The 25,218-nt window shown below is 36.2% G+C and overlaps 1 protein-coding gene across 2 annotated transcripts; it reads right to left on the bottom strand.

Annotated features, from left to right (window-relative positions):
• Positions 1–357: 357 nt before the first annotated feature.
• LOC128987409 (chitooligosaccharidolytic beta-N-acetylglucosaminidase-like) lies at positions 358–21,030 on the bottom strand. Of its 2 annotated transcripts, none has more exons than XM_054408239.1 (11): positions 20,885–21,030; positions 16,250–16,326; positions 15,526–15,743; positions 11,217–11,428; positions 10,148–10,316; positions 9,384–9,547; positions 8,482–8,710; positions 5,772–5,993; positions 3,941–4,112; positions 3,210–3,393; positions 358–592 (listed from the first exon to the last, which is right to left on the bottom strand). In XM_054408239.1, exons 2-11 carry the CDS (start codon positions 16,315–16,317, stop codon positions 401–403), a joined length of 1,830 nt encoding a protein of 609 aa, XP_054264214.1. In that variant the 5' UTR covers positions 16,318–16,326; positions 20,885–21,030; the 3' UTR covers positions 358–400. The 2 variants fall into 2 exon arrangements, with proteins under 2 accessions (XP_054264214.1, XP_054264215.1); XM_054408240.1 differs by having other exon boundaries at positions 15,526–15,740.
• Between the last annotated feature and the right edge of the window lie 4,188 nt (positions 21,031–25,218).

Genomic DNA, 25,218 nt, shown 5'->3' with positions numbered 1-25,218 from the left:
GATATAGCATGAACTGAGCATTTGCATAATTTCCTGGGCGATTCTAGAGCTACGAGCCTTCGATTAAACTAAAATAGTTAATCAGCTAAAACCACGAACAGCTTCGTATCGACCCCTGGTTTTTTTCGGCTCCTTCTGAGCACTCCGGTAAGAAATTTTTAGTGAGGTCCTGATTTTGTGAATACGAGTTTATTCCCTCCTCTAGAATTTTGCGTCACAAACCTATTATGACAACCCTACCTTGGAGGAACTAGACAACTCTTTTAACTTGTTGGTATTCTCATGAGTAAAAAACAGCTAAAGTCACTGAACATTTACAGGATTGTTAGATTATAAAACAGGTAAAAAAAACTTACATTTTTATGTTGAAATATATATTTTTTGCTAGCAAATCAATTTTTTATAAGTAGCAGTGTCCCTGGTTCTGCAAGCACCATAGAGGCTCTATAGTGTCGGACCGCACACCTCTAGAAACCATCCGTTCTCTGTGATGAAGGAAGCGATGCTCTGCAGCCTTCCATGTCTCCTCTGGGTCACTCCACAGACGCTCTGCCATAGCAGCTGCTCTAGGCCATAAGCGCTGGTCTATCACCTGCAACAAGGTAAAACACAAACTAATTGATCAGTTGATTAACTAATTTATCAAACTAAACCTAGGATAATTACAATGATTAATGCCATGGCAAAGTCAAGCAGGTTTAGAGCGCCCAGGAGCAGAAATGGCACTAGCCCTTAAAAATATTATCACATTTCTACTGAGAACACACCTCTCATCATGGTAAAATGAGTGTGATACACGCTCTTACAGTGTTCACCGGAATACAATCTAGACAGCTATTACTTGGCACACTCTACGGTCAGTTTAGGAAAAAAATTGTGGCGGTGAGGGAGGGTGTAAAAGGGAAGACAGATACCATTCTCCATACAACACTGTGATGGTTTCCCATCTAGTTTGAGAGCCTCGTGTCTAACTACCTGTGTCATAGTTTAATGTGACCAAAAACTAAAAGATGTCACCTCAATGGTGTTTAGAATTTAAATTGTACCGAGTTTTAAACTCCGATAGCAAGGAAGTAGTTTAACAATAGTTTAACTGCTATTTCCTATGTCCGAGTTTAAAACTATTAAGATTACACAATAACAATAATAAATAATAAAGATATTGATTTGTGTAATAGTATTACGTTACTAGTCCTAAAAATAAGTGGTTACCGGACGAGTGTGGTCGTTCCCGTGCGAGACGAAGTCGAGTACGGGATTACCATACAAGTCCGGTAAACACATTTTGGACGAGTGACGTACGATAGTTTACGCCATACTACTAAATTCGTAAAAACCCATATATATTACCCCCGACTAAAGGACTAACAATCACTAGTCATAACCTCTAAGAGAGGTTATGTTTTTGTTTATAACCACTCATTGCCACCCAAATACAGTATAATCAGCTGATTGGTGTCTGGTAAAACTCATTACAGTACAGTAGTACGCAATGAAACCCCATTTGATTAAGCTGGCGGCAAACAGCTGTATTCTGGACTAAATCCTTGCATGGGAAGTTCGTCAAAATAGTGTAGTATGGCGTAAAGACATTTACACCTCACTACTCCATTTTGATGAACTTCCCACGCAAGAATTTAGGGTATTTTGGTATCATACGGAGTCCACCCTTACACAGTGCGCTGCGGCGGTTATGTTAGGTCGGGTTATCATAAAAAATATGTTTGTAGGACCTCCCTCGTTTCGTTATAAATCAAACGATACCAAATGAGTCATACTTATAGTAGGCCAAGGTCAGGTCGTTGACCGGAGCGCGCAAATCACTTGTCACCGCCTGTATCTGGGGTGGGCGAAAGTATGACTCATATGGTATTTTTCAATTCATAACGAAATGAGGAAAGTCCTACAAATATATTTATGATAACCCAACCTAACATAACCACCGCAGATCGCTATATACCTTTTTGCAGAGTACAGCGGCGGAGGCGCATTCAACTCAATGCTCGCCGACATCGCTGCCTTCTGGGAGGCAGAACTCAAAGGCCGCGAATTGTAATCATGTAAAATTTGGACAGTAAGTCAATTAAAGTATGTTCTTTCCAATTAGGTAGTTATTGTTGTTCCCCGGTAAAAAAATCTTTCTAAAATAAGTGGCCTCTGGATAATATCAAAATACCAGATATAGTCCAGAAAACAGCTGTTTGTCGCCAGCTTAATCAAACGGGGGTTCATTACGTACTACTGTCCTGTAATGAGTTTTTACCGGACACCAAACAGCTGATTATATTGTATTTTGCAATGAGTGATTATAAACAAAACATAACCTCTGAGGTTATGACTAGTGATTGTAAGTCCTTTAGTTGGTGGTAATATATAAAAATTTGTACAGATTTAGTAGTATGGCGTAAAATATCATACGTCACTCGTCCAAAATGTTACCGAACTCGTATGGTAAACCCGTACTCAACTTCGTCTAGCACGGTAACAACCACACTCGTCCGGTAAGCACCTATTTTCAGGACTAGTAACATAATATACTATTATATAGGTAATATACTATTGTATAGGTAAAGTCTTCAGTTTGATGTTGGATTAGATAATATAATGGCCATTTGGCCTGAAACTAGTGATTCATTGACTAGTCATTAGACTTTAAGATAGACAATATAACGTTATTTTTTTTTATTACCTATTCTGGTTTAAAAGTGAGCAATGGCTTGAAATAAAAATTCATGTTTTTGGCCCCTGGACTATTTTGATAAGACAAAAATAGGTTTTACATACCTTTGTCAAATAGTCCAACGCTTTTTGACGAGTTTCAAACTTTAAATATGTTGTCTTCGCAACAAAACATGTAAGCTATAGTTACTGAGCAGTTTAATCGTTGGACGTCATTTTCAAAGCTTGCAACTTGTCAAAAACAAAATTAATAGCTTATTCCCTATATGGGAAATTTGCTAAAAGGAACACAAAAAATAGTGCTTATAATACTGATGAATTAAATATTAGTCCGGTGCAGTGTGGGGTTGGTAACACATTTTTATGTTCAAGCTATGTTTTTGACAAGTTGCATGCCTTAAAAATGTTGTCTTCGCATCGAAACATGGAAGTTACTGAGCAATTTAATCGGACTATTTGACGGAGGTACGGTATGTACAGTAATACCTGTTTTTGCCAAGAGCTCTGTTATATATGACCACAAGACTTACTTGATCATCTGCCTGTTCAGTCCACAGAGTTGCCTCTTGGCCAAGCACCAACCGTCGCATCTCTTCCTTGGTCATATTCACTCCAAGTTTCATCAGCATCTTGAGAGGATTGTTTTCATAGACCTTCTGCCAGCCAATATAAGGTGAGCACCAGTTGTTGCCTTCTCCTACCCAAGCACCAAACCTGTGAGAGGAAATTAATGTCAAAGTATCTTTTCCTGTCAAATATCTGAAGTAAGTGGTAGTTAGTATTAAGTATTAGGCTAGTACTAAATTGTAGACTTTACTACGAGTTTATAATTAGAGTGAATTAATAAATACATTACAAGCAATGATAAATAAGTATATATTTTTATTTAGTCTAACCATTTTAAAATTGGTTAAATAACAAGAAACAAATAGTAAACAACAAAGTGTCCTCTACATGATCTGGAGCCAATAAACACATACCGGTAACGAAATTGATTAACAAACACGTTAGAATCCTGGACTATCTCATTGTAGGCTAGGCTATCTGGACAAATTTTAAGGTGTAATTTCAGGTGAGACAACTATTACGCATTATTCCACTAAACCTTCATATTAAAATCCAATTTTGTCTCTCTATCCGAAATTTTGTCATAAATGTATAAGGAGTATGTTTGGTAGTTAAGCTATAGTACTGCCTAATAGGCTGTAGTAGTAGATAGTATAAGTTATTAAGTAGGGTACATTACATGTAAATCGCTTACCCACAGTCAAAGTAAAGTGCATCGTAGTTAGAAAATATTACTCGGAATCCTTTGTTGACCAGTTCAGCAATGATTGCATCATTACCAGTGGTCCAGATCTGGATGATATATCGTGAGTTGTCAAGGAACTTTTCTACACGACCTTTCTCCGTTAGGGAACTGGTCCACAATACTAAAAAACAAGAAAACATGGTAATTAAATCTCAGGTATCTCATTAAATTGAAGTTATTTCCACTATTATGAACAAAATTAAGCTCCGAATTCAAAAACTATTATCATTTACCACAGAAAAGTCAAGAAACGAGGTAAATCAAGGAAAAATATAAATGTTCTTACTGAAACTCATTCACATTTTATATATTCACATTTTATATATAAAATGTGAAAGGGTTTTTGACCAAATATTCTTAATCAATCACTTGACTGATTTTCATGATTCTTAGTTTAAATAAAAGATAATTGAAGGGGTTATTGGATGAAGATGGTAGACCCCCACTTAATCGACCTCGCATTAACCAATCATCGTATTATCCGCCCTCGCTCATAAAATATTACAATTTATTTTAAGCAACCTTGTTTTGAGAGCAGTTTGGTTTAACCGCTGCTTCCTAGGAATCTCTGCTTTTTTGTACCTTCAACAATACGCTAAACCAACAGGATGCTACTAAGAAAATAAGCTATTTTGTATTTATCCTAAAAAATATTGCTTATTGCCAGTTTATCATCATCGTTCGTAATCAATCTTGATTCCAAGGTCAAGATTATTTTATTGACTCAAGCCTCCAGTGAGAGTCTATAAATAAACATCCTGTGTCGTATGATTTCGTCGTGATCGCAGAAGACGAAGATGACGTCTCTGCGATTATGCATGATGTTCACTATTTTATTGTGAATGTAGAAGATGTTCACGATCCCTCCGGCAACCATGGCAGATGTCCACAATTTTACTGAGAGTGCAGAAGACGCTTACAATTTGGCCGCGATTACATATTTTGTATAAACCAATTGTGGCATATAAATTAAATCTTTTGTTTGAAGTTCATTGTTGGTGATGGTGAGTTAATGTTGTTCAAAGGTTTATTGCGGACATTTTCCATCACGATGGTAAAAAAACAATACACAACGTTTCGGGATCTGGAATCTGATCCTGTCCTCAGGTGAAAAAATCTTAACTACACATTACAACTAACAATACAGAAACGCCCAACCTATGTTGGAATACACTACAAGAGTAGCAGTAAAAAAAAAAAAAAAAAAACTAAGATAAACTAACTAACATACCCAATCTGAACTACGATAGTTAAGATTTTTTCACCTGCAGATCCCGAAATGTTGTGTATTGTTTTTTACCATCGTAATGGAAAATGTCCGCAATAATCCTTTAAACAATATCAATTAATATTTTTAAATTAATTGTTTCTTTAAACTACCATACCGGATTTTGATCCAATGCCCGAATGTCACCATTTTGACTCAACCCTAAAGAAATAAAAAATGTCTCGTCCAACCTAAGACCCCTTAATCTTATTATAAAAAAAAACTAATAGACTTATTTATTAACTAGTCTCCTAGGCTCTTTCGCCAATTGGATTGTTGGAAATAAAGGTTAATTTATTGAGTTCAAGCAATACCACGTGTATTTCTTAACCCTTGAGTTCCAACCTTAAGAGGAATTTCCACCAGAGGTTCCTCTCTAGTGAGGGCTGCCGTGGACCTCAAAGATTCTAAATACAAGCAACTTACAGGATAACCAGTTATCACCAATATTGAATTCTTGCTCTACTGTATTCAATTTCTCAATTTTACAACAACTAGGTATGTTACACATACCTATTGGGTGCTCTTCTTGACTGACTGAATCCAATTGTTGAAGAGCTCTGGTCTGGAATTTGTCCCACAACCTGTGGAAGCCATCTTCATCTGTCTTGAGGTTGTGACTCTTCATCCAATCAGTGATGCTTTCTGTTGAGTTCCAACAGTTCAGGTTCACTTCATCCCCTCCCATGTGGAACAGATCAGAATCGAACAGCTTCTCCATGTCTTTATAGATACCTGGCAGACAATATTACAGCTTCATCACCTTACAAAAATTTAGCTACAAAAAGCACAAGGGTCTAGGTTTTTATGATTTCTTTGTGAAGATAGCAGGCTTATCTGAATCGGAAAGAGTCCAAACTGGCACAAGAGACAACACTTTATACTACATACACAACTAAGCAGAATATTTCACTGTCATTTATAGCATTTTCATCTAAGGAAGAGATAGTTCAAGACGGTGAACTAATGTCTTGTGTACGAGGTGTGGCTAGAAAAAAACCGGACAAGTCCCGGTGCAACAATAAAACGAATGCAATAAGGCTGAAAGTCGCGTGGTCTGTCACGTGACTCTCGCCCCACCTACTGCTCGAGTTTCATCTGCCTTCTTTACTCAGTCTGCCCGTGGCGTCTGTTCTAAGTAGTTGTCGTTTTGTCTGTGCGTCGGAAAAATGTTGAGTGTACAAAAAGAACAGCGTGTTAACATCAAATTTCTTTTCAAACTTGGAAAATCTGCAAGTGAAACGTTTGTAATGTTACAACAAGTGTACGGCGATGATTATGTTTATCGCGAACACAAGTGTTTGAGTGGTTTAGGCGATTTAAAGATGGCCGCGAAGACACAAGTGATGACACTCGTACTGGCAGACCATTGTCAGCAAAAACTGATGCAAACATTGAAAAAATTGGTAAACTTGTTCGACAAGATCGCCGTTTAACAATCAGAGCAATGTCTGATTTGACAGGTATTGACAAGAAAAGTGTTAGGCAGATTCTTCATGAAAGTTTCAACATGAACAAAGTGTGTTCAAAAATGGTTCCAAAGTGTCTCACAATTGAACAGAAAGAACGCCGAAGAATGATTTGTTCTGACATCTTAGAAAACATTGAAAGTGATCCCACCTTCTTACAAAATGTTATTACTTGTGATGAATCGTGGTTTTTTACTTACGATCCCGAAACCAAACGCCAATTGATGCATTGGAAATCTCCTGCTTCCCCACGACAAAAAAAGGCACGAATGTCAAAATCGAAATTCAAGGCAATGATGATTGTTTTTTTTTTTTTTATATCAAAGGGATTGTGCACATTGATTGGGTACCAGAGGGACAAACAGTGAATCAGCATTACTACAATAGTGTTCTGACTACCCTACGTGAGCGAGTACAGAGAAAACGGAACGATTTGTGGAAAACAAAGTCATGGATCCTGCACCAAGACAATGCGCCAGCTCACAATGCGTTGTCAGTGAAGACGCTTTTAGCCAATCACAACATTCCCATCTTAGACCATCCACCCTACTCACCTGATTTGGCCCCCTGTGACTTCTTTCTTTTCCCTAAAGTCAAGTCAGCTTTGAAAGGAACTAGATTTGAGAGTGTTGAAGCAGTAAAAGAAAAAGCGACGGAAGTAATGTATGAACTTACTGAAAATGATCTGCAGCGTTGCTATGAACAGTGGAAAATTCGTATGGAGCGGTGTAGAGACCAAGGAGGAGAGTACATTGAAGGAGATAACATCAAATTGTAAATAATTGTAAATAAATTTTTTTTTTCAGCATCAGTTCGGGTTTTTTCTAGCCACACCTCGTATAGTGTAAAGTTTGATCTTTTACTGATCTAAATATGACACTAAGGATGTAAACATGTGACCCAAAAGGATGAAAATGGTTTACATGAAGATGGAATTGTGTAACTTTTATTCATTATATCCTCGTTGACTACGAAAAAAATATTATGAACACTCGCTAGTCTAGGTTTTCCGTCTAAGACTTCATTGCAAGAGAAGTGAGTCTTACTTGGTATATCCTCAACAGCATTAGGGGCAACCTTGCATTCTGGAAACTAGTGAAAGGCCCTTACACAATTTCTCTAAAGTGTATTTTCAGAATGAAGTCAATGAACTTGTAAACAAAAGAATTGTGATCTATGTCTAAAACACAACGATCAGCAAGCAAAGTAATATAAATATCAACTGACAAGCACCCACTACTGGCTACCAGGACTATGATCAAGACCAGTAATCAAGATAGGGACTAACCCCCTTCCAACAAAAACCTATATGGTGACCTTATGAAGGTGGGTATTTTAAGCCAATATGAATGGAGATGAATGTAGGAAGAGTGGCACGATCTTGTAGTCTTGTTCAGTAACAAGACTAACATGACTAAGGCTGACACGTTCCTTAGACAGGGCTGTTAATTAATAGCCCATACAGCCATTGGCAACTAAAGCATTCATACAGGTGGGAGCATAATTTTTTTTCTCATCATGTTTGAATACTGGCCATACTAATCATCTCATAATGGGGGGAACCGGCTAGTAATGGATGAAGTAAAAAGCCTGACGATGGTGTCAGATTTGAAATTGCTTGATTATCACATGATCAATCGAGACCTTAATTCACGGACAACCCTCATAGCTAATTGTATTGTTATTGTCTTTAAAGTTTAGTATAATTATATAAACTTGATCATCCAACGTAAAGCACAAAGCTACGAACAAACCTTGCAGTACAGTGTAGGCATAATCACTGGTCGGGTTTATCTGGCCACAAGGTGGCTCCACACAGAACTTCTGCCAAGGCTCCTTCTTGAAGCAGACAGTTGCCTGGTGAGGATCAGTCCACTGCCAGCCCTCACCAACATGTGCTGGCGCGTCTAGTTCAGGAATGATCCTGACTCCTCGCACGCGTGCAAACTCCACCAGCTCTCGGATGTCTTGCTCTGTGTACACCTGAGTCATGACATAAAATAATCAGTAATTCTTTGTGTACAATAACAATTTAAGGGTAAAACCTATTAATAATTTAACCTCTTCTGTACTTTTTTAATTTTTTGTTTATTTATTAATGATATCCAACACCGAACTTCAACTTGGAGTCGAGTTAGCGTAGCGAACGAACTAAACCTGAAGGCAAGTGAGCGCAGTGAACGAGCTACAACCTAAAGGTAAGTAACCGTAGCAAACGAACTTCAACCAGGACAAGATTGAGCGAAGCGAATGTGCTCATCTTGAAAATTAGCGAGCATTTGACATAAAACCACATTAGGACAGGACGATGTCGGTCGGGCCAGGTAGTATTTTCTAAATGTTACTTAACTATTTAAATTCATACAAACACAGTAGCTAGATAACAAAATTACCTGTATTAAGTTCAGACAAAACTAAAATTATAAACTTTGATTATATCACTTAAATTGCCATTCTCCATTTAAATATCATGAACATTTTTGTATTGGTTTGAATATTTGTAGCTCCACAATTTTTAAAAAGGTTAGTTGTGTATGTATATTATTTAGAGATTTTCCTTGAAAAAATATTATATCGTGGAAGATAAAAAAAAAACGTTTTCACAGCATTGTGAATGTATAATAACGAAGCAATTGTATATGAATTAGTACAGTACCTTGTCAGGAGAGTAAGCTCCAAACTGAGTCAGTTGAGGGAAAGATTGAGATTGGAATGGGAAGCTGTGAGAGTCTGTGATATGCCAGTGGAAAGTGTTTAGCTTGTTGGCAGCCATAGCATCGATCAGTCGGTACAAACCTTTCACCGACACATAGTTACGAGCTGAAAAAAACAAATTAATACTTTTTTACTGATGCTGGTGGGCTGCACAGACTTCTCTTCAATGTACTATGTAAAGCATTATAGGGGTAATACTCCACTGTACTGCAGCAGAAGCATACAATTAATTTTGCCTCACATAAAATAATACCATAAGCAGCTCATTAAAAATCCAAATTTAACAGCTGATGAATATTCAATACTCTATTTGCAATTCTTTTAGGAATATTGCATTAAGATTTTCATTCAATTGAGTACAATAGGTGTCAGGCATATATGGCTTTCTCAAAAAATTGTGTTCCTTATGAATATTACAGATTTTTTAACTTGGAAGAGATTAAAGATTTGTTTCACAGCTAACTATGTACCTATATAAAAAATAAACTGATCACACACTTTAAAAAAAAAAATCCTTTTTTTCTGTTAAAAGTGACACACACACTTTTAACAAAAAAAAAATCCTTTTTTTCTGTTAACAGTGTGTGAATAGTTTATTGTGTTTATAATGATGATGTTGTTTATAATGATTTAGCCGTTTGGCAATACTATGAAGAAACTATGTACCTATATAGAAAGTTTAACATTTCAGAACTACAAACATACCTGTGTCTAAAAGGATGCCACGGTAGCGGTATAAGGGGAAGTCTCGTACCTCCAATTCACGAGGTACTACTAGACCTGATGATACGTGGTCATATACCACGACCTGTGCGAGAGTCTCTAGTCCATGTCTGCAGCCGAAGTAGGTGTAGCATGATATTGTTGCTATGACCTACAGAAATCAACAAGTTTTGGGAAATTCACTCACTTCACCCTGCACAAACTTAACATCCAAGGAATTAATCATATTGGCTCTTTCAATTCCAGGATTTATTCAATTTTGCCTACTTTTATAAAAGTTTTTTCTCCTATAATGAACACCAACAATTTGAATTTATTCAAACAAGTTTTGGTGGACACACAAACGATAAGGAAAGGATTGTAAAAAGTAACATGTCACAGGTGAACTTACAGGAAGTCTATTCCATAAAATTTCACATGTGCTGTCCAGTTTTGTATTTCTTCTATCTGGCTCCACCACAGACTTATCAAATACTCAACAGACTTGGCAGAAATGGGATTTGAGCCTTTAATTTACAGTTTTATCTGTAGACCTAGTTTTCTACCTGGCTTGGGAGACAATGTCCAGTGATTTCAGACCTAACAGTTTACTTAACTAGCAATAGTGGTTATTTCTGTAAGCAACCCATGTCAAGAGCATTTTAGAGTTTTTTGTTGTTTTTTTACCTCCATATTTATTACTTTAGGAAAAAAATTGTTGTGTTTTAAAATTAGTTTACCCAAAGTATCAGCAGGATTGGAAAAAAATCAAGTGCGATGAGCAATCATATACCTAAATGCATAAATATAGAATTTTCAGAGCTAAGCGTCTTCTTCATAGTAGTAGAGGTTTTGTTATAAGGAAAACCTACAACAATAATAACAACTCTATTACTGAAGAAAGGAATCTTTGAAAACTCTGCATTTTTGTGTTTATTCTTGTCTTTCCATATCAGTAAGGTAAGCCTGCTGTTAATCCTATTCACTAAAATACTCTAAAAACCTATTCTAAATCTATCTTTTAAAAAAATGTTACAATCATAAACATAGTAGGTACAGTGAATTATCATACCTTCCCATCATTGGCTGTGGAAATGGTGAGGTTATAACTCTCATCAGTATCCTGAGTGACTCTGATAACCTCGGGCTCTGTTATCAGCAATGACACTAACAGAGGATTTCTAAAAGCCCTCTCCTTCGACGCTTGCTTGTCTTGCTCCGAGAGGATTGACCGAAACCTGGCATTAGTCTTTTCCAACAACTCCGACGTTCTATCACCAATACCTGTAAACAACTGTCTTGGTTAATTTTGTTAACTTAAGTTAATTCAGAAACATCTTCGATGAATTAATTTCATTATTAACAAAAAAATATGTTCACGAGCATTTGGCAAACACTAGGAATAATTATTGATAAATTATCAATTATTCAAGATGGGGACGCCACTATGTGCGTATTTTAGCCCAAATATGAGTGAAGGATGAGAGTAGGATGAGTGGCACGATCTTGTAGTCTTGTTAGTGACTAAGGCCGACATGTTCCTTAGACACAGCTGTTAATTAATAGTCCATACAGCTAATGGCAACTAAGGGACCTACAGTTTATTGTGGAATCCGAACCACATTTTTTCCTCGTAATTAACGAATTGGTCTAATTATTAGGATAGTACTGCGGATAGTCATATTACTCACTAGCACGGACGTTAATCCACACCAGGGAGCATCGCATCCACAGTGCAACCCTATAAATATCCACAATTCCCAGTCATTTATATTCCACGCCACCCGTCCCAGTCATATATATTCATGCAATTCAATCCCTTATTTTCATGTTTTCAAATCCTGTTTACTTTAGAGCATGTTGGGATTTTGTACTTACCAAATTAAAAATAAACCAAAGTAAAAATAGCATATTGTAGTGATTGGCTTTCCCTCTAGCAATGTGACCTGTCTGAAACTTTGTTTTCATCACACTATTAGGAAAAACAGCTGTTTTTAATTCTCTAAATTGTCGGCAAAATCATCGTTTTCGGGTAACTTAACATCAAACAGGGAACAGAAAAAAACATATCGGTTCACTAACCTCATAGTTGTTTTAGTACATTGTGGAAACAATACAAATTACACAATGTTTTAGGTTATGTTTGTAAACAACAGAAATGTAAACATTGATGATGAATTTGTATAACCATCTTATGTGGTCTAGTTTTGTAAATTAGAAGGTTATTTTAAATTAGACGGTTATTTCAACAGTATAGGTAATGAAAATAGTTTTCATCACTAGGAGTGAAATTATCTTTTTACTACTTAATCGTATTTACAAACACGATTGCGTACCAAAAAGAGTCACTTTCGTTACTAATGATGAAAACTATTATTTTCAAACTACACTTTTTTCATACTGTCAACTCAGTTTTCAACAAAAAAGTTCAAGCAAGCAAACTAACAAACATTATTGTTTTGGATTCAATGCTTTAAGGACTTGTACTACCTACATAAAAGCTTACATTCTCACAGGCTTTTACTTTTTGTGTTAGTTCAGCTAACTGCAATTTATTAATTCATCAAATATTAAAATTTGGATAAATTGAAAGGATAGAAATAGTCTTTTGTTAAATTTTGTGGTAAACACTAACACAGTATAAAAATATTATCTGCAATAAGCTAATGCATTTTAAAACACTCTCTGTTTCAAGCAAATGGTTTAATCGTAACAATTAAATAAACATAAATCCATCCTCTGGAGTGTAGTTTGAAACAAATGTGATGTTTACAGCCAAGTTTGGAGACCGTTTATCAGGCTGCAGTAATGTGAACAGTTAGTTACATATCATTTCTAAAATGGTGGAACTTTAATGGCTAGATTATTGCTAATTAGCTGCCAGAGGTAAACATTCTAAAATTTTCCAAGAATTTGAAGAGATTCAATAATTGTTTACCAGTTATGTAATTTAATGTGAATAATCATTGGCATGGAGATTTTTAGCTATGTTTGGTATGTTTTCAAATTGAATGTGGCATAAAATTTGTTGTTTACAAAACTTTTATGTTAAATAAAGAAACCTTTTTACATGAGATGCAAGACATAAGACATAAGATATTTATTGCCGTTGATCATTTTTACATGAGATGGGCATGGTCAACATAAATAGATACAGTCAATAACATCAAATAATATCAATAATATCGATAATAATCATCAATAATATCTAAATATATTTAAATTAAAACTAAAGTTGCAACTCCAGCCTAGTACCCAAACAACAGCTTCATAAACATTAAATTAATAAAATTGGTATAAACTTCATCCAAACAAACAAAAGTTAATGCTTATCATTAATTTGAAAACTTAAAATATATTATCTATGTTGGTGGCCATAAACTCATTAATAGTAAAGAATGGATTGTCTAGAAGCCATTGATACAACTTGATTTTGAAGCCTTTAAGAGGAGTGGTGTGAGCATTATCGGGAAGCTTATTAAAAAATTTAACACAATTTACCATGTAAGAATTTCCAAACTTTGTTAACCTATGTTGCGGGATTTCAAGTTTGTTTTTATTCCTGGTATTGTGATTGTGTACCTCACGTCTAATAAAAAAAGAATTTAGATTTGTTTTTGTGAATATTAAAACATGATAAATATACAAGTTAATAATTGTGGGAATCTTCAATTGTTTGAAAAGACATCTACTATGATCTCCAGGCCTGGCTTGACAAATGGTTCTAATTAATTTTTTTTGAAGAATCAGGGCATCTGAGACATTTGCAGAGTGTCCCCAAAGTATGAGACCATAAGCAATATGAGACTGAAAGAGTCCGAAATAGGCAGTCCTCAGATAGTCAGTAGAGATTATGGAGCTCAGTTTCCAAAACAAACAATTGACCCTTGAGAGTTTTTTACACAAATTTACAACATGGTCATTCCATGTGAGCTTTGAGTCTATGTGAATTCCCAGCAGTTTTACAGATTGATTTAGATCGATGATTGATTTTGATTGATAGTTTTGATTTTGTGAAAGACTGAGCAAAATATTCTGAGTTTTAGTCTCATTACACAGCAGTTTGTTAGCTGAGAACCATTCTTGTGCTTGGTTTTGAGCTGAGGTTATTCTGGCCTCCAAGAGGTCAAGGTTTTTACTACAAGTAAAAAACGTGGAATCATCTGCATAGATAATAGAATTTACACCTACATTTTTGGGAAGATCATTTATTATTACAATAAAGAGAAATGGTCCGAGAACTGAGCCCTGCGGCACTCCCAAGGAGACATCACACAATGATGAGTGAGCACCCATAATATTTACATATTGCTTACGGTTCATTAAGTATGATTCAATTAATTTCAAGGAGTCGCCAGAAACACCATAAAAGTTAAGTTTAGTAAGGATATTGATAGGCGGTACACAATCAAATGCCTTAGTTAAATCTAATAGGGATAGGAAGGCTGATTCTTTATTTTCAAAGGCATGTAGTGCTTTACTGACAATTTTCATTACTGCAGAAATCGTAGAATGCCCGGGTCTAAAACCAAATTGGGACTCAGAAAATAGTCTGTTTATTTCAAAATAGTTGCTAAGTTGATTGTACATAACAGTTTCAAATAATTTTGAAAAAATTGGAATAACGGATATAGGACGATAATTTTGTGGAAGATTTCTGTCTCCTTTCTTATACTACTTGATTGCATCAAGGTTGTAAAAACTTATTCTTAAAATGTACGAATACTATTTAATATTTATTATGAAGACCACTTATCATACTGAGAGTTTTATTCTAAATTTACCAAACCTACATTGAATTTTATCAAAGGTTCATACACTGAACAATCTTGATTGGAAACAAAATAATTGTATGGTAACATTCACTGAAAAATATTGTTTAACCCTTTTGAGCCCCAATTATTCATTGACATTGAGAAGAATAGAGAGATCGCACTGGGTAAGTATTATACCCTGTTATGTTTTATTGGATTGGATCAATAAAAAACAAGAAGTTTAATTGGAACCCATAACAAACATAAATATATTCTACTCAAATACACTAAAAAACTCAATAGAAAAGCTTACTATTTATACATCAGAACAGGCAATATAAGTTCATGATCCTTGCAGATGCTTCTACCCCAATTAGCACAGCACATGGTAAACCCAGCACTCAGCAGAGCCCAAGCTCTAAGTTCTAAGCTTGGCTCTAAGATTGCAACATATGTCAGGTGAATCTTTCAGTTGTTTTTGATGAGCTATGCTTGCAGAGATAGTTGGAAATGAAGCTTTGGTTACTTGATGGCTGATAAATCGGTTTTACTTAAATTGTGAATTCCTATGATAATGATAAAAATGATGACGATCTATGTATCAGAGACACACTTTGTTTAACTCACTCTTGCCATGGCCTGCATTGCTTGTGATTGTGATGGAGCGAGAGTCAACAGGAACCACAGCCGCAGGAAGTGCCGAAAGATGTTGTGGTCGTGGCCAGATTCCTGCGTAGGCCGAGCATTGCAGCATACACACGTTGAGTGACCTCGACTCATTTGTCTCCGAGGCCAGCTGCTTGATGCATCGACCCTCTTCACATTTCCATGTGTAGGGATAGCTGCTGGCATCAAAAATGAAAAAATAAAAGTCAAGAAAAGCTTTTGTTGTAGAGGTAAAAATGGCAAAAAGCAAATCTTTTAAAAAGAACTTGACATGGACAACCACAATTTCCCAACAATGTTGACTGTGGTGCTGTTGATATCTATTTATCCATCTCAAGAGGAGACTACAAAATACAGAATTATTTGAGGTAACCCATGTCTTGGGAGCACCTATCAGGACTTTCTTTGATGCCCATTGAATCTGAAGTTCCTGATGAATTAGACATTAACTGAATTGTTACACACCTTGAAAAAATAAAAGAAAGATGCCAGAATGAGCATCAGAAGCTGGCAAAATACTTAGGATGAATACAAACTACTAGCTCAAGCAAAAATAAAAGAGTGAAATACCAACTGTAGAATAGATTGATTGTTTCAAAAATCGAAATACTTAATTACGACTTTTTATGAATATAACTTTTAGATGTAAATATAGTTTAACAACACAATAAAAAATAGTACTTACAAATAATTTTGCCCAAAGCTGAGACGAAAGGCAGATGAAACTAAAGCGAGGAGAAATACCCCCCTCATGTCTGCAATCTATGAAAAACAAAAAATATAACTAATCTTAATTATTGAGTTTTAATAGTAAATATTACCTGGAAGTGGAAAGACATATTTACTATTACTTTGTGAATAAACACTCCCTCAACTTTGCTGTCAAGTTTACAAACTGCCTGGGTACAGATGATAGATCAGTGGCTGTCTATCAGAGGCAACTGCTGAACTCTTTGCAGTATATTTGGGTCTATTTCATTATGTCCACTTCCCAATATCAAAAACAAATAAAAATAAACGTTATCAGCAATCTGACACATACTTTCTCCCAGCTTGTCAACAACCTTTATCAAGGGTAAGCGGTGGGAGTAACTATAATATTTTCTGGGGAAAATCACAAAGATTGCAATAACTTTTGAACCATAGCTTTTACAGCAATGGGGTTATAGGTACCGTTTTGTTTAGAATTACAAGGAGCATAACATATTAAATTGTAATCAAAATTGGTCAAGCTGTTTCTTTACAAATATTTTATACTATGGGTTTTATGGTAAAAATATCATTAAAATCAAAATATTAAAAATACCCCCGCTGCAGCAACCCTGCAGACTTTGGTTTTTACAGCAATAGGGTTATAGATACCGTTTTGTTTAGAATTACAAGGACCATAACATATTAAATTGTAATCAAAATTGGTCAAGCTGTTTCTTTACAAATGTTTTATACTATGGTTTTTATGGGGAAAATATCATTGAAATCAAAATATTAAAAATACCCCCGCTGCAGCAAACCTGCAGACTTTGGTTTTTACAGCAATGGAGTTATAGATACCGCAGTGTGGAGTTTGGGAACTGGAAACCGTTTGTATCAGTTAGATTAATGTATCTGCAATGCTGAATTGCTATGAGAAGGGATGGAAGCATGCCCACAAAATAGAAAATGGTGAAAAAAGTAGTAAAGGTTAGCAGTGCGGACCTGTTTCCCTCCCTTTCCATAGCATTTTAGGGTTGCAGATACCTTAATCTAATCGTCATAAACAGTTCCCACACTCCGAAAAACTCGCCTTTACTGATTCCTTCACCACTGCCTACGTCACGGACCTGTTTCCCTCCCTTTCCATAGCATTTTAGGATTGCAGATACCTTAATCTAATCGTCATAAACAGTTCCCACACTCCGAAAAACTCGCCTTTACTGATTCCTTCATCACTTCCTACGTCACGGACCTGTTTACCTCCCTTCCCATAGCATTTTAGGATTGCAAATACCTAAATCTAATGGTCATTAACAGATCCCATACCCCAAACATATCGCGTTTACTACGTCCTTCGCCACTTCGTACATCGCGGACCTGTTTCCTCCCGTTCCATAGCATTTTAGGATTGTAGATACCTTATTCTTATTGTCATAAACAGTTCCCACACTCCGGACAGCTCGCCTTGACTACTTCCTTCACCACTTCCTACGTCGCGGACCTGTTTTCCTCCCTTCCCATAGCATTTTAGGATTGCAAATACCTTAATCTAATGGTCATAAACAGATCCCATACCCCAAACATATCGCGTTTACTACGTCCTTCGCCACTTCGTACATCGCGGACCTGTTTCCTCCCGTTCCATAGCATTTTAGGATTGGAGATACCTTATTCTTATTGTCATAAACAGTTCCCACACTCCGACAGCTCGCCTTGACTACTTCCTTCACCACTTCCTACGTCACGGACCCGTTTTCCTCCCTTTTCATAGAATTTTAGGAATGCAGATACCTACCTAAATCTAATCGTCTTAAACAGTTTCCACACTCCAGACTGCTCACCTTTACTACTTCCTTTACCACTTCCTACGTCACGGACTTAAAGCTAGTGTCGTCATTTGATTATATTTTTGATCCATACCACCGTTTATGTTCTAATATCTGTGGAATAATGCCTTCAGCTATTTATTTATCTACTGCATTCAAAAGTCATCAGCTGATCATATTTCTTTGTTTATGTGTCAAATACTGCTTCCATAAGGATTACATTGAAACTTTGAGACCCAGTGGGGCGGATTCCCGAGAGACTTTTTTAACGCTATATAGATGTTGGCACTCACCGGTATGGTCTTTATCACCATGCAAAAATTTGAAAACGATTGATTCACCCGTCTAGGAGGAGTTTGCGTATTACGAAATGCATAAAAGTCGACGTATAAGAGCTTCGCTCAAAAAATAAATCACCCCTACCCCCTACCCTTTTAAAAAAGGGATTAAAAAATATTGTTGATGTAAAAAATTGCGGAACCAATGTTAACAATCAATTCCACAAACAGAATATTCCAATCTATTTCGGTTTTAAATATACAGATTTTTTCCATATTTGTGAAATTGGTGCTTTTTCACAGGTACAGTAAATCAAATTTTGGAATACCTGCCATTTTGGCTAGATATATTTCAAGACCTAATTTACACACTGTGTATATATCCCCACCGCAGCAAACCAGCAGACTAAGCAAATTTCCATTTGCCCGATTTGATTTTCAATTAAATCTATTCAAATAACATTAGGTTTAATGAGTACCTATAGGTTTGCTGCCTACAGGGAGGGTAATAAAGTGTAACTTATTTAGTAAAATATTAATAGCTTAGTATAAAATACTAACTTTTTTAATACTTAAGTATTTCTTTTTTAAGCTCTTCAAATTGGTCCAGAGAATATTAGAGAAATTTTCTGTTTTGAGGGTCAAAAAGGAGAAAACCCAATTTTTACCCCATAAAACCCCGTTCCCAAGCTCTGATCATGCTGGTTTGTGAACTCATTCCAGTAAACGTAGGTTTACACGTTTGTACCAAATTTCATCAAAATTGGATCTTTTTGCTCAAGTTATCATGCTAACGGACACACACATACAGGGTGAATAAAAAGTCAAGACCCCCCCCCCCATTTTTCCAAGTAAATATACAGAGATATCCTTTTGGTGGTCATGCAATCATAGCAGGAAGTTTCATTTTATGATTTTGAAATTTTTGAGTGTCCCCCCAAAAGGGGGGATTTGGGGGGCAACTCAAATATTTTAAATGTAAACCCCCTTCAAAGTGACACCTCATTTTGAAGTGACACAAAAATTAAAGAATGGTGAAAACTAGAGGTCGCTATCTCTTCTCTATCCAAAATGGTAGCCCGTCAAATGTTGTGGAAAAGCAATGGTAAAATTGGTTCGCAATGGTAATATTGGCTACCATTTTGGATTGAGAAGAGATAGCGAACTCTGGTTTTCACCATTCTTTAAGTTTTTGTAAACACTTCAAAATGAGGTGTCACTGGGGGTTTACGATTGAAAAAAATTTAGTTGCCCCCGAAATCCCCCCTTTTGGGGGGACACTCAAAAATTTCAAAATCATAAAATGAAACTTTCTGCTATGATTGTACAACCACCAAAAGGATATCTCTGTAAATTTACTTGGAAAAAAAATGGGGGGGGGGGTCTTGACTTTTTATTCACCCTGTATGTGTGATATAAATACAATATATCACAATATTTAAATGAATTTGAACGGATAGTGTTTTTGGCCTCTGAGAACCACAAAACGAAAAGTAAATCGGTCCCGGATCCAGGTCTTACCATGAGACCTACGTTAATAGCTTATTCCCTATATGGGAAATTCGCTAAAAACTATTGATTGGTGAAATAAACAAAACAGAATACAGTAGGCCTAAATAATCACACCTGGTTTTAATAAGGTAATAAATTGAAAGAACAAAAACAAATAAGTACAGCTGAGGTATTTTTAACATAAGTTAGGTATATGGAAAGTTCCCACAAAGGAGTTATGACCTTTAAGGGCAATTTATGAAATAATGGATGGTTTTGCAAAAGGTTTCTCGTTATAACGAACATTTTAAGTTTATGGTTTATAGGAGTGCGACTTAGTTTTCTCAAAAGTTCATGTTAACTAAATTTATTTATTTTATTTTATACTAACATTAACTAAAAAATACCTTCCATGTTGCAGCAAATCTAAGTACTTGTAAACTAATTTTATTCAAATAGGGAATAAATTTAAATATGACATTTATAAGGAGTTATTTTAGTTGAAAAAAACATACACTATCAGGAAATTCGCTTAGTCTGCAGGTTTGGTGTTGCGAGGGTATTAATATTTGCAAGGTGCTGTTAAATGCTGAGAAGTTAGGAAAGCTTGTCCAATTTTGTTGAACTTTGTGTTTGAGTATAAAAACCCCGATTTAATGGAGTGGACCCTAACCATAAGATTTGCAAACTTGTGCAATTTAAATGCCGTTGATCTCAAATGGAACTGGAATGGACGTGGGCTGGTTCTATAAACTGAACTGATCAGACGAATATTGTTGAGAAATTCGTTTACAGAAAATAATATCAAGAAATAATCAAACACTGTTTAAAAAGCGCTGATACTTTAAAAATAATGCAAATACCAGCTCAGTTATCAAAAAGATTTATTGTTAAGCTCAATTTGGGCAAAACCTAAACAATATTATCTGATTTTAGAATGTGCATTTTGTGGTTGATTTGGTCTCTTATGGAACAAAGGAGCAAACCAGAACACACTTTGTTTGGACAGCTGTCAATACACTTTCGGCTCACCTATTGTTGTGATCAGCTGATGTGCAACTTTCTCTGTCTTGTCTGGCTTCTCCACTGAAACGTCTGACTGAAACTGACTATACCGACTCTCCTGGCAGGGACGGGCCAGTGACTTCCCCTCCCTAACCTCGTCCGTCCAACCAGGTACTTTCCATAACAAGTTAACTCATTAGAATGGTGATGTTTGCCGTTGTGCTTACCTCCTCCACCTACGACAGTACGATATTCCTAATAATTTTAGTCTAGGACAACATTCTCATCTGTAACCAATTAATATAACTGTAAAATATATACCTAGATATTAAATGTATTATTTGAACAACATTTTGAACTTAACTTTCAACTGTAAACTAAATTGATACATGTGTCTTGAATGTAATCCAGTATTTAACGGACGTCAACTTAAAATAAATAATGAGTGTGATAATCGCCGTCTTGAAGCAATAAAATGAAAAGTAAACATTTGTGTGGTTTGATTGTAACATCACTTATAGTTATCATGGGCGGACAGGATGTGACCTTGAAACGGGACAAACAAGTTTGGAATAGCAACCAGAAAAATGAAATGCCTGCCAGCGATAACTGGTTTATTGGTTGGGTACTGAACAAAAATACAGTAATCAGCACATCTCAATTTTGTATTACTGAACGACGAACGTTATGGACGTTTTAGACGTCATAAAATGGTGTAATACAAAAATGAAATGTGCTGATTACTGTATTTGTCTGATTTGTTTACTTTGTCCTTTTTATTTTTCAACAATGAGACCAATACTTTGCTTATTTGATATAGAACACGGTGGAATGTTGGAAATTTTAGTAAACCAATAAGCAAAAATAAGTAGGCCGAATTATGAAAATAATACTAGTAGTAAAACCCGGCTTTGCCTGGGTACAAAATATACAATGTGTGTGACAATAATGGCTATAGAATTTTTATTTGTGTTTCACACAAATCTTGGTGCCATAAAATCTATAAATATGTTAAATATAATTTTCTACGGCAGAACTATATTTAAACTAATTAATATCACACATTTAGTATTTTATTATACATCTTGATTGCCAATGACCTCACATTTTGTCAAATTAAATTAGCCCTTTGTCAAAAACATAGCCTGTCTAAAGGAAAATTCTCAGAGTTTTATCGAGAAATCACTTTTTAAACTAACTTTGTGTGGTTACCCATTTCTTTATCTATGGTATGCATTTTAAATCCGATCGAAAACGATTTTGCAGCAACTTTGTCTATGTGGAAAGCCTTAAAATGAAACTGGGGGCTTATTTTCACTCTGGTTAGTCTACAAGTAGTAGGCTAACGATCATAGCTTATTATTCTAAAAACTATTACAGTATCAAGCCCGTTCCTCTACAAATAAACATTAGCAAATGCCAACGTGTAGACAACAAATTCTAAACCGTTCTGAATAAAAAACTATCCTAATTATAAATACTTGATTCCCGTGCGTAGAATGGGCCGCAGTTATGTCCATATATTTATGTTACAATATCAAAGATTGACACACGTATAAAAATCGTTAGAAGCTAAAAGATGTATTTTGTAATCATATTGTCATTACCCAAAATTTTTCATTGTTCTTTGAATGTTAAACATGCAAACAATAAACTGTTGCAAAGTACAAGCCATAAGTAAGTTTACAGTTTTAAAACTTTTCTTTGTAGCTATAATATTGTGGTACAGTATACACAGTTGTAACAATTTCCATGTAAAACAGAACTTTGTATTCGGTCAGGAAAATATATTAATTTATTAAGTAATATATTATATTGTATTATTTAGTTTATATTATTATATTATATTATTTAGTATTAATATCTTAGGCTACCATCTTGATGTACACAAATTTGTAAAATTGGTTTAACCGTGTGATATAAATAAATAAATTAATTAATAAATTAATACACTAGAAGAGCCCCGTCCTTCGTACGGAGTTGGCAAGTATAAAATGCTTATTGCAGTTAGGCCCTATACTCAAGCTTTACGTTTGCAATGGGGGAGGACGCAGTTAGATAAAATTTGGTTCATAAATTTATGGTATGATATAGTATAACAAATCTACCATTGTCATGATGTTATAACACTGCACCTAAATAAAAAATCGCACAATATCACAAATTATTCTTAAAAACTCAACCCTAACTGTAAACAATCCTACTTTGACAGTTCTCATTGTGTATCGCAGCTTTTTGTTGCTGCTTAATTAAAATTAGCTGTTGTCGTATATGCAAAAACGAAATAATAATAGTGCTGCACCCTGTTCGGAAACCTTAACCTTATAACTTTTTAATGCTATTGCATATTATAGACCAACTTGTAAACAGGGCCGTATTTCCCTAACGGCGGACACGGCTGTTGCCGGGGGCCTCGGCCTAGAAGGGGGCCTCACTTGGGGCCTCAAATATTATTTTCTTGATATTTCACTAATCATCTTTTTATCTCGATAGCGGGAGCTGTTGATGAAATTTGAGAGACCGCAAAAGATCCTCGCTACTTCCCCGTTAGCGTAGGAGTTGTCTCTATTCACCCGTCATTGCGGAAGAAGTCCAAGATTGTATCCCGACCGCGGGAGACGATGATGGCGTTTACACGGCCACGGGAAATGAACTTGATTTTGCCGCGATCGTGAAATACGATGACGTTTGCACGGCCACGGGAAATGAACTTGATTTTGCCGCTATCACGCAAGACGACGATCACGTTTTCGAAACCGCGGGAGATGTTCATGATTTTGCCGCTACCGTGAAAGACGATGATCACGTTTTTGTGACCGCGGGAGACAATGGTGATGTCCACATGGCCACGGGAAATGAACTTGATTTTGCTGCTATCACGCAAGACGACGATCACGTTTTTGGAACCGCGAGAGACGTTAATGACGTTTACACGGCCGCGGGAGACGTTAATTATTTTGCCCCTATCGTGAAAGACGATGATCACGTTTTTGTGACCACAGGGGACGATGATGATGTCTAGATGGCTGCAGGAGATTTTCATGATTTAGCTGCGATCACAAAAGACGACGATCACGTTTTCGAGAACGCGGGAGACGATGATGACGTTTACACGGCTGCGGGAGATGTTCATGATTTTGCCGCTATCACGCAAGACGACGATCCCGTTTTCGAAATCGCGGGAGACGATGATTGTGTCTACAAGGCTGCGGGAGATGTTCATGATTTTGCCGCTATCGCACAAGATGACGATCACGTTTTCGTGACCGCGGGAGACGATGATGTCTTCACGACCACGAGAGATGTTCATGATTTCTCTGAGACCACATGAGTCGTTCATGAATCCGCCGCGATCAGAGGAGACAGAGATAACGCCTCAGCGCTCACGCAAGATTTTCACCATTTCCCCGCGGCCACATGTCGAGACGTTCATGATTCCTACGTGATCGGAAGGGACTGAGATGACATGTCAGCGTTAATGCAAGAAATCAATGGACCCTTTTATTAGCTAGTCTCCTAGGACTCTTTCAATCAGATTGTTGGAAACAAAAGGTCAATTGATCGACTTGAAGCAATACCATGTGTATTTCTAAACCCTTAAGCTCCAACCTTTGAAGAATCAGAATATAGAGTGGGGCCTCTCTGGTGAGAGCCGCCGGGGGCCTCATAGATTCTAAATACGGCCCTGCTTGTAAAGTCGAAAGTAATGTCAGAAAAGAACGCAACCAGTGAAGTAAGTAACAGGCAGTTTTGCACTCTCAAACTCACTCTGTGTTTAGGCGCGAAACAACTAAGCAATAAGCAAAACCAATTCGCAGGTTCAGTATTGCCAACTGCAAAACTAAATTGATTCGTTAATAACACTATCGTAATGTATACGACTCAGGACATTTAATATTTTAGGGCAGTGTTTAGGGCAGATATATTTTTTCAGTCTGGGGCAGAAATCAAGAACGACGGATATCGTTCATAGCCCAGAAAGTGTTGAAATAAGTACTAAACAAATATAATAAGGATCCTATACTTTGCTTCATGGTACGGTATGTGATTTTCTTATACAGTAGGCTAGGTATTCAATGTGATTCAATACAATAAATATGTGACTCAAATACATAAATTGTTTATTTAACCAAATTTGGTAGTACGGATCATCACGTAACGAGCTATTTTAGGAATACTTACCTCCAGTTAAATCATTGCATTTACTTGGACATTTCTATTCTAGGGACACAATAATTTCTCGTAGTGCAGTGTGCAGTGCAAGTGCACACCGAAGCTGCATATAAAATAATACCGCCTAGAAAACAAGATGGAAAAAACTCCTAGCAGACGACATAAAACTTGGGCGTCTGCGTGTCGAC

The sequence above is a fragment of the Macrosteles quadrilineatus genome, unplaced genomic scaffold (genome assembly GCF_028750875.1).
Source record: "Macrosteles quadrilineatus isolate MER2022 unplaced genomic scaffold, UCM_ALF_1.0 Scaffold_2__2_contigs__length_208266976, whole genome shotgun sequence".
NCBI lineage: Eukaryota > Metazoa > Arthropoda > Insecta > Hemiptera > Cicadellidae > Macrosteles > Macrosteles quadrilineatus.
The sequence above is the reverse complement of the archived record's forward strand: the minus strand, read 5'-3'. Positions and strand labels throughout refer to the sequence as shown.

Excerpts from the sequence above, each read along its gene's own strand:
- LOC128987409 (XM_054408239.1), bottom strand. The coding sequence starts at position 16,317 with ATGAGGGGGGTATTTCTCCTCGCTTTAGTTTCATCTGCCTTTCGTCTC. Across the intron at positions 11,429-15,525 it reads CAATGCAGGCCATGGCAAGA|GTATTGGTGATAGAACGTCG; the intron begins GTGAGTTAAACA and ends AGTTGTTTACAG. Across the intron at positions 10,317-11,216 it reads CCACAGCCAATGATGGGAAG|GTCATAGCAACAATATCATG; the intron begins GTATGATAATTC and ends TGATTTCTGTAG.